General features: G+C 26.1%; 1 protein-coding gene across 1 annotated transcript; it reads right to left on the reverse strand.

The window, feature by feature from the left end:
• Positions 1–5,562: 5,562 nt before the first annotated feature.
• LOC145849077 (uncharacterized) lies at positions 5,563–8,727 on the reverse strand (the record flags this gene model as incomplete). The annotated part of the gene is made up of 8 exons (XM_082954160.1): positions 5,563–5,702; positions 5,859–5,980; positions 6,087–6,301; positions 6,932–6,998; positions 7,226–7,335; positions 7,490–7,608; positions 7,918–7,969; positions 8,625–8,727. Coding segments are annotated over 8 exons (928 nt in total), but the record flags the coding sequence as incomplete, so codon positions are not given.
• Between the last annotated feature and the right edge of the window lie 2,273 nt (positions 8,728–11,000).

Raw genomic sequence — 11,000 nt, forward strand, 5'->3', positions numbered from 1 at the left:
TAAAAAATACAATAAAGTTGTTAAGATTTTACACAAATGTTTAAAGCATAAAAACTTTATATCAACTATTTTGCTAGTTAGATGTTTATGTTTTGAATGGTTTAATGAATAATTAAAACAGGAATAAATTCAAACAAAAAAAATATTTTCACCGTTAAACGATTGAAAATGCAATTCTGCAACAAAATATTATTAAAATCGCAATGCAAAATTTTATAAAAACTTGGTTAAAAATATAGTTAAATTTTAGAAAAGCATGTTGTTTTAATTTTAAATACTGTATAATGGTCAATTAGACTAATGAACAAAACTAAAAATATAGAATGAAGTTGAGCTAAAATTTTTAAGAACTTTATACATAAAGCAAAAGTTATTTATATATTGTTTACAAACAATTTTTTTTAAATTGTGTTATTATGTACTATGTAGTATAAAGTGGTCATAAAAAGGTTTATTTGAAAAATAAGGATAGTATTTTAAACATTTGACTTTGCTTAAACTTAAGGTAAAAAAAAAATTATTAGGAATACCATGTAAGTTACCACTATTTAAATCAAAAAAAAAATTATTAACCTAAAAAATAAAACAGCATTAAAAAGTCACAAAAATTAAAAACTATGAAGCATTCTAAAAATTTAGATAAATAATAAATGTTAAATGGAAATAAGACATTTCAATACTGGAGGTGAGTACAATTGTAAAAGAAAACCATTTACAACTTTAAAGCATTGTACAATATCATTTTTGATGGTTAGCTTTTAGCACCTAATTAAGTAAGCTAAAATAAAAAACTAACATCTTTATACTAGGCTGAGTTGAATGTTTACATATTAATAATAGATAATGAACTTGACCACACGACCATTAACAATATTACCTGAGACAACCTGCGACCAGTATTCTCCTTATTAGGACTCATTAGGCAGGCATAGTCGTGAGAAACCGCTGTTGATATCTAACCAGCGGTCGTGTGGTAAAGTTCTTTATTTATGGCAAAACATTTTAACTTTCTTATTGATGGTCGTAATAAAAAATTGCTAAAACTGATCAAACGAGTTTTATATTACTATATCACAATAAGCTGACAATGTCTTAGACGTTGGGCTGGGAACGATTTGGCTGAGTAAATGTTTTGGATTTCACCCACAAACGTTCGCTAGAGTGCATATAAACTTGTTCTTGCTTGGTAAGATCTCAACAGCGGTGTCTCGCGACTATACCTGCCTGATGAGTCCTAATAAGGACGAAACTGGTCACAGGTTGTCTCGGGTACTGTTGTTGATGGTCATGTCGTGTGGTAAAGTTCATTATTTGTTGTTTATGGCGAAACATCTCAACTTTTTTAAGGATGGCCAAAATAAACACTAGTTAAATACATATTAATAAATAATATAAATAATAAAAATAAATCAAAAAAGAAAACATTTCAAAGTTTTGACAGACTGTATGTTTATAAAACTCAATACGTCCATTATAGAATTACAATTTGAAATGATATTATACATTTTCTAATAGTTTTCGACATCAGGTAAAAAATAAACACAGATAAAACTACGTTTAACCTTTTTTTTATGCGGCACATTAAGCTTTTATCTTATTTAAGAATTAATAATTTCTTTTGTCAAAACTAAGAACTATATTTTAGTACGTAATTTTTAACGTTGTACACTGAGGTGCATCTATTGCCCTAATTCTCGAGTTTCCGAATTAAATATTTTTTCAGCTTGGTGAATTACATAAAATAATACAAAAAATAACTTCCTAGCTTTTACCACCATCCAGCACTTTTGACATTTTTCTGAAACAAACCCTATGTAAACTGTATAAAAACTTAAGAATTCGACCTTTAAGTATTTGGTTGATATTTTTTCTACATGTTGCAATTTTAACTAAAACACATTTTACGCGTTTTAAGACCATTAAAAAAATTTTACGGAGCTATTTTTTTCTATTTTATATAACTTTTATTATTTTTTGTTAGTCATTTATTTTTGAGAAAATCAAAAGTCGCCTCCTTAAATTTTCTTCAAATCGTCTTAAAATGCGAAGAATGTATTTTTGTGATGATTGAAAAATGTAAAAAACTTTCCAATCAATAACTTTAGGATCGAAGAATTTTAGAGGTCCCATACGATTTACAAAGGGGAGGCATTTTTGTGTTCGTTTTTTACGTGATTCCCCACGCTGAAAAAAACAACTTTTAAGGGCAAGACATACACTCTATAGTACATACTAACTTCTTTAATTGATGATTTGAAGTGCTCATTTCAAACACTTCTCTGCTAACTGGTGTGTACAATCTTACACTGTATAAGATTGATTTACATAACATACCCTTTAAAAAAACTTTACATCATTGTAAACATTTCTTTTATAGCAAATTTTCAATGATAACATGAAAATTGAAATTCGGAAAGTTAAAGTTATTAAAATAGAGTATAAGGGGCTACAACTTAAAAAATTGTATATATTGAAAAAAACTAAAAACTCGCATGTAGGTCTAAATAAAATCTGCAAACACTTTTTTTGGTTTTGGAATAAATTACTTACTAAAAACAACTATACTTTAAAACTTATGTTAGCTGTATCTCCAAAAAATATTAAAAAATTTCAAAGAAAAAAGTGTTTGTAGGTTTTGCATTAGACATACATACGCATTTTCATTAAAATAAATCTATATTACTTGAGTTGCGGACCTTTAAAAAAATTAAGAATTTGAATTTCTGAATTTAAATAGTCGTGTATCTATTTTTAATGATAGTTGTTGTGCGATTTAAGTTTACTTTGCTCCGAATTTTTAGTTTGATAAGTTGTTTCCAGCTATATGTTACCAAACTACAAAACACTCACTGTTTTCTAAGAATTATTTTACACGATGCAGATTAGTAAAATCAAAACTTTGTCAGATCATTAAACTAAATTATAAATTAGGAGCTTCCCTTGGCTTAATATCTATGAATGCTTTGTCATTCTAAATACAATAAAACATTAGAAAAATTTACTTTAAAACCTGAAAGATACCCATTAAAAACTAAGTAAGCTTTATTTAAGATTTTTTTTCATATTTTTAGGAATCCACAAAAAAACAAGCTTTATAATTATTATTATTCTTTCTTATATTAATTGGTGCTCAGAGCAAAAACTTTTATTAATTATGACTTTATTTTCTGTATCAAATTAAGATAAATGTATATACTTGTAGTTTTATGACACAGTTAGTAGAGAAAGTTATTTACGTGCGTAGCAATAGTCTATATTTTAAAATAATATAAGCATTATACGTGGACTGAGTTATGACTTACTTTTAGTATATTTTTAAATTAACAAACTTTTGTTGGTAAATGTACGTACTGCAGTGTATACTAGTAAATATATAACATACATAACTTTTACTTACAATGAATGTTCCTTTGAACACTAAAATAAAAAATATTCTGTAACATTTTTTCACGATTTAAACTGTTTTTCAAGGAGAAAATCGCGCACTGCTATTTTAGAAGTGTTTTAAAGTATTGTAAAACAGTATGTAGTACAGAATACAGTTTTTATAGCTTAGTTGTTCATGTTTTTAAGCAATTGGACCTAAAAAACTGGATTGCACAAAAACCTTAACCAAACTTTTTAGCACAAAAAAGTTATCAAGCTTAAAAACACGTCGCGCGACAGACGTCTGTGCATTGTCCATCCCAATGACTACATTCTACCAATAGCAATATATAGTAGATAAACAGTTCTGGTTTATTTATTTTTAAGTCAATCAATTTTGTCATAATGTAGGGGTGGACAACACACGACCTGTGGGTAGGATCCGGCCTGCGACTAAACTTTTTATTGAAAATTCGAAAGGAAAATTATAGATGATTAAAAAACTAATTTAAAATAAACAAAAACAATTTTTAATTAAAATTCAGAAAATATGAAAACTAACTTGAAAGAAATATACAAAGCTAATTACATAGTTAGTGCTTAGACAAATTAATAATTTTTTAGTATTATTTTACAAAAGGATAAAAAAGTGATCGGAGAAAGTCTATGTCGAAAAAATCTACTGGCCGTTATGTACAATATGGCATTTGGTATATCGAGTAGAAAAGTTTTCAACCATGGTATAGGAATACTAATTGATTTATGAGTAAAACAAATTAGTTAGAATTTTAGCTAGAACAAAAAAAATGTTGTGCCTTTTAATTATTTAGATTGAATTAATCAATGAACATGATTTTGTTGATCCAGCTCAGTAAGCATATACTTAATAATATGCAAGTGAAAAATAATTTACCGTCAAATTTTAAATGAAAAATTTTGTACTTTTCATACCGAGAAAGGTTTATAAATATTAGTGAATTAACAGCACACAGAAATTTATATTTTATATATTTTTACAAATTTCAAAATCTTTATTACTGTTGTCTTCTTAATGCTTTATTTTAATTGTGTTCTTTTAAGGTATTTTTGTTGAAAAAAAAAAGATTCTTACTGTTTTTAATAAATAAGCTATTAAGGCCGGACCAGTATATAAAAAGTTTAAATAATTATTTTTGAAATACTTAATTTGTTTCGCAACACTTTAAGCTAAAACTTCTTAGTTATACCATAACTTACTTAAGAAAGCATAAATATTTTGAAATTTTTAAATATTAAAATATATAAAAACTCTAAATAAAAAACAACACGGTTTTTGTGCAAAAAATGTTTAACTAGAGTTTAAAAAACTTTGTATTTTCATTATTACTTACCAAAAAGAAATGTATAAATATATACCAACTATAAAAATATTATAAATAAAATTTAAATGCATGTTTTTGATATATACATAGTAAACACAATTTGTACCAGAAAGTATAAATAAGGCAGAAAAAGAAGATGGAAACAAAAAAATTAACATAAAGTAAATAAATAACTGAATGATAAACAAAATCTACATATATAATCGTAGAAACTAAAGTACATATGTAATAAAAAATAATAATTGAAAACTTAATCAAAACAATATTTTTATTTAGACTTATATGAAAAAAATCTTGAAAATGACTTTGAACAATTTTGATTTAAATGTTTTTAATTGACATTATAGCAACAAACAGCTCACTTTAGTAAAGTTGTTTTTATGCAAGTATTTTAAAGTATTATTAATGCAAAGTGTAAATATATGATTATAAAACTCACTTGTTTTAATTAGAGTCAATTAAAAAAAAGGTATTTTAATTGTTTGTTTAAACGCATCAAAGAAAAATGTCGAAAATATTTTATGTGCATTAATGAAATTGGGAACGGTTTAGCAATTTAATAAGGAACCTACTACTAATAAGTTTATCAGTTTAAATGTTAAAAATAACAAAATTATAAGTTCTATATTTCTTTGTAAGTTACATTTTAAAATTATACGTATTAAACAACAAAATATAAATCTATATGAATTCAAGCTAGTAAAAATATTTTTGTGTAATATTTTGTTATGATATTTGTAATAAGCTAAGTAAAAAAATATAACTTTAACTTCAGCACATAAACGATTGTACGTAAACGTTTATCAATTTTTCTATTTCATTATTCATTATAAATTCAACCTAATGTTTCACTTCCACCAAGATTTTCCCTTCTTCTTCCCACTTTCCTTCTACCGTTCCCTCCCCTGCTGTGCTTGTCAACTAATGCGCGGTAATTGTGTTCGTAATCGTCATCATCGATCGGAATGTCTTTATCTTAACAAATAAATACTAAGTAATTAATCTAGTAGTTACACAGAAACTTTATAAGCATTTAGTAGATATTTAAGCAAAAAGCACTGAGACTTATTATCTGGTAAAAATATTAGCAGAAACTAAGAAAGTTTAATCAGGTAACTTTAAACTAAGCACCGTTGTCGTGAAGCCGATCCCCATAAAAATTGCTTGATGACGAGGCTGCCATGGCAACAGGGTGGTCGTACGATCTCACGCTTGGCTGGTTTCGAGAAGAACCTTCCCTGGATGAAGATTTTCTGTTTGAGCAAAATTTAAAAAGTATATCAAATACTTGATTGAATGTTTATTTGTGTTAAGTAAAGAAACGAATAAAAATACTAGGTTGAAAGTTAGTTAAAATACTTTGTGTTTTTTGGGGGTGGCGGCCTTGCGGGTTGGTTTTGAGTTTTTATTTTCGGAGTTCCCCTGGATGGGACGCCCCTTTCTTGATGGGTCCTTCTTTGCTCGTTCAGCGAACTTCTCTGGCCTCCCTTGTGGTCAACCCTGTGATCAACCCTGTGTTCAGATCTGTGGTAATTTTCGTTCAACATGTCTCTGGACCTTGGCCGGTTTGAAGGCTAAAATAAAAAAAAAATTTTCGTATTTAATAAACATTTTAAAAAGAATTATCTATAAAATATGCTTGAAACACCGATACATTAAGAGAAGGCTTTATCGATTAGATATTTATTTTGCAAGATCAAGTATTATCACTGGGTCGTTCTATTTGAAGCAAAAAAGACAGCTCAAAGGACCATAAATTAGCCTGAGGAATACCAATTAATATTTATTTAATGAGAAAACTTTCAATAATGTAGTAATAGAAAAAATTAATTAATTAAGGTTGAACACTTAGAAAAATAACATTACTAGCAAGAAAAAAAAAAAGCCTAACCTTATAAGTCAAAATAACTAGCCTGAAATCTAGGAACAAAGGCCAAACCTAAGTGAGTAGCGACATCATTTAAGTTTTTAATAAAACGCAGTTATTTGGTGATTATATTTATGTTAATATATATTTAGCTTTCTCTAAAACTACCATATAAGTTTACCACATCTACAATTAATTTAAAAAGCAGTAGTGTTTAACTGAAAACGATTGAGTTGTTGTCAACACACATTTTGAAGAAGCCAGTCAAATTGAGATACCCTATCTATATCTTAATTTAAAAAAAGAAGAAGCTAATTTCAAGGAAAATAATTTAAACCTGCTTCGGACGTTGAGGTCTAAGGCGAACTTTTGATGCTTCTTTCAGTTCTGCTTCATGAATGTGCCTTTAAAAATACAATATGAATTTATTTGATTTGATTAAAAAATAAAATTAAACTATAATTAAGAGCTAATAAATTTTATTTGCAAAGACTATAAATCTAGTGACTGTTTTAAAAATAAAATGTTTTAAAACCCTGAACAAATAACACTTGAAATAGTTTTTAGCTAACATTCCGCACCAATCAAAATATAACTACAGTATACATTTTTCTATTTATCATATTTTTACCTGGCCAGTTCTTCATCTTGTAACAGCACAGCTTTGCTTTTGTCAAGCTTCTCAATTTTTCTTCTTTCTAGTTCTTGCTTGTCTTTCAAGTACATCCTACGTGCAATTTCCTGAAAAAACATAATGATGTCATCAACAATATCAATTTAAATTAAACTTGTTTCATTTAAAACAACACACAACAAACTAGAGTTTCATGCATTTAAAAACTTTCTAATTTTGAAACATAGGCAACTTTTGTTCAAAAAATTTAATTTATCTCACTTCATCGGTAGTGTATCTGTCAGGTTGTTTATAATTTTTGTTTTCTCTTCCGTTGTTAACTCTCATGTTTTTCATCATCTGTTCGGCTATTTTCTGATCATTTATTACTTGAAGCTTTTCTGCAAAGTTGTATGATTTTTAAGGAATATAACTATAGAACTTATTTAAAACGTACTGCTTTTAAAAGTTATTAAGAAATTAGTTTGTGCTAAACTAATTTAATAAACTATATATTAAATTTTCAAGTACATATTCTTTTCTACTATCATTTAAACTGCAGATTTATTTTAATTCTTATTTAGTTAAATTTATTATTTAAAAAAAATCGTTAGGTTGTATATTACAGCACTATAAACTCTTAAAACAATTAGGCATAAATATTATTAAAGAAAAACAATAAACAAATAAATTTAAAAGTATTGTACTACCGAGCTGTTTTCTTTTCTTTTCATCTTTTTCAGCCAATTCCAAAGCTTTTCTCTGTAAAATAAGTATTTATATTCAAGCTTAAATAAAAAATGTAACAAATATTATTATAACACTAAGGAATAAAATAAGTTAATAGATGATAATTAGTTTTTTACAAACGGCTTGGAATTAGGAAGCGATACGCAACAATTGACATGAATAATTAACAAAACAACAATAGATTTTATTGTTAACTGGTATTTAAATTCTAGACTTACATAAAATCATTTGCTGACTTAAATGTTATAAATTTCATAATATAAAACTTTTTAATCTAGTTTATTATCTTCGAGACAAATTATTGTTGATTTTTTAATTAGAAAATTGTTCTTTATCAAGCTTAATATTCTTTTTATGAGTTTATTCAAACGTATATTTTTGTTTTAAACTATATTGTAACTATTGCATCCACTGACATTTGAAAACTAACTATAGTTATATAAAAGTTTTTCTATAAACTAAAAATTCAAATATTACAATTTTTTTTTTTAAAGCATAGAAATTAAGAACAAGCTTTCATTAGTTAACAAAGACACATATATTAAAAAAGGTACTACAAAGTTAGATGAGAAAAACTCAATTTATGGATTATTAAAGACAATTATACATTTACAAATACAATAATACAGTTAATAATAACATTAATACTTGAGTTATACAAAAATACCTGGCTCAAACGATCAATCCTTTCTTTTCTCTCTTTCTCTTCCAAGTCCCTTCTGTAGTACTTCTGCTGAATGTAAGCAGCTTTTCTCAAGTTTTCCTCCTCTCTGTATAGAGTGTTTTAAGTGGAAAAAAGTGATGAAATATTTTATTTGTAGTAAAAACTGTTTATAAAGTCTTTTAACACTTAGAAAGAAATTGATTTCAAAATTAATACTTAACTAAAAATAAAGATTTATAAATAATTCGCAAATCGGTCCAGGACACAAGTCAATTGTTTTTACTAGTGATTTTTTTCCCCTGCATCAGTAAATACAAAAAATAAATTAACGATGGTTTAAAAATCTACCAGTTTATTGCACGTTTTCTTCAAATTAATTTCGGACAACCGACCTTCATCAGTGAAACTTTAAAACTAGTAGAACTAAACACATTCATGCAACAAAAAAATAAATAAAAGTTAAAAAATATATTATGACGTAGTAGTTCAAAACTGTGTATAAAACTAAAATTTTAAAAGCTAGACGATTTTTACATTGTAATAATATTTTTGTAAGTAAAAGTAAACTAAAAATAAAGCAACGATGTAATTTTAGAAAAGTTTGACTGGTACTATTTGTTTCAAGAACTAAACTTTAAAAGTAAATTAAAGATAAATTTTTACTACCACTATGCTTTATGTAAGTGTGTTTAGTTTGAGTTTAAGAAAAAAAATGTTTAGTAATACAGTAACCTCTTGTTTATTTACGCTAATTGTGTCCATAGAAAAAAATGCGTAAATATACGAGAGGTACCAAATATACTTATTGTAATGGCTGTTTTTGATATTGCTTCTAGTTTAAAGCAGACTGGGGATTTTCCGACTTTTAAACATTTGTTTACTTTGTTTTTAAATATCAAAACAAAAGATAAAAGTAAACATTTATTAAAAAAAGATTTAAATTTATATAAAATAACAATGCTTGTGAAATTTTTTTACTAATTTTAAAAATAAGTAGATTGTCTTTTTATTTTCATTTATATGTGACTTATTTGATACTTAACATTTATATTCTATTCTAATTAGCAAATTCAATTTATAATTAAGCATTTCTTTACAATTAAGAAATGGTGTGGTGTCTACATTAAAATTTGTTTCTAAAGCCTTTTACAAAAATATGTATTAGGTGCTGTAATGGATTTCTTCTGTTGAACAAAAATATACAAAATATAAGAAAATGTTTATATTACTACAACTTTTTTTAGTTTGACCTATGTCCACATAAGGATAAACTTGTCTTGCATTGAATTAAAGATATATTAATGGACTTTTGAGTAGGAATGAAATTTCATGCCATAAGAATTTAAGGATTTGAAATTTTTTATTTATTAAAAGGTATAAAAGGAGGGGTGTTAAGACACCTAAGCTATAAAGGTTAAAGCCATAGAGTACAATAGGCTCTTTATGGAAGGCACAAACTAAAAATGCAAAAAATATTACTCTCTTTATTTCATTATACTTTCATTATTTAGCACAGTCATATTTCTTTCAGAATTTTACTTTAAACTCTTATTATTAACAAAATTTCTATTATAATGAGGTATAACTAAAGGTTTTTTCAATTAGGCAAGGAACATAGTTTACAAAGTCTAAAGATATAGAGAGGTGAGTTAACATTTAAAAACATATTTTAAATAAAAAATATACAATAAACCTAGTTTGTGCCACAGTAAAAAAAAAAGAATTTTTAAACTTTTTAGAATTCTTAAATACGTAACAAAAACGAGAGTGCGTAACGTCATAAGTGCGTAAAGATGCGAGAGTTTACTGTACATTATTAATTTAAATCGCTGGTTTTAAGTAATAGAATGGAATCAAACTAGAAAAATAATCAATGTATGAAAACTGTAAACATTTCTAACATAACTTAACTATTTACAGTTTTTAAAGAGAAATGACAAACAAATAATGCTTTTTAAATATGTTTAAGCCACACTAACTCTTTAGTCTTTTATACAATGTAGCTAGCTTTCATTTCAAACAACATAAATAGTAAAACATTAAACAATTTATAAAATTATTTTAGGGAAATATTTTAGTACATTATTAAAATGTAGAGAACTCCCTATTAATAAATCAAAAGTTTTAATCTACGATTGTCTAATATACAAGCTCACTTAGCTTGCACAAAGTATTATTTAGTTAAACTTTTTTTTGTCAGAAATAAATCAAAAAAATAATCTACATATGAGACGCGTTTATGCTTAAAAATTGATATTAGTTTTAAATAGTTTTTATTATTTAAAAACAATCATGATAAAGGATAACTATAAACACCACTGTCAAGTTAGTGAACTAAGTATTTGTACTTTCGGTTAGTAGATGTTTTTCGTTGAGTTT

This window comes from Thalia democratica, unplaced genomic scaffold (genome assembly GCF_965202585.1).
Source record: "Thalia democratica unplaced genomic scaffold, ktThaDemo2.hap1.1 HAP1_SCAFFOLD_2052, whole genome shotgun sequence".
Lineage (NCBI taxonomy): Eukaryota > Metazoa > Chordata > Thaliacea > Salpida > Salpidae > Thalia > Thalia democratica.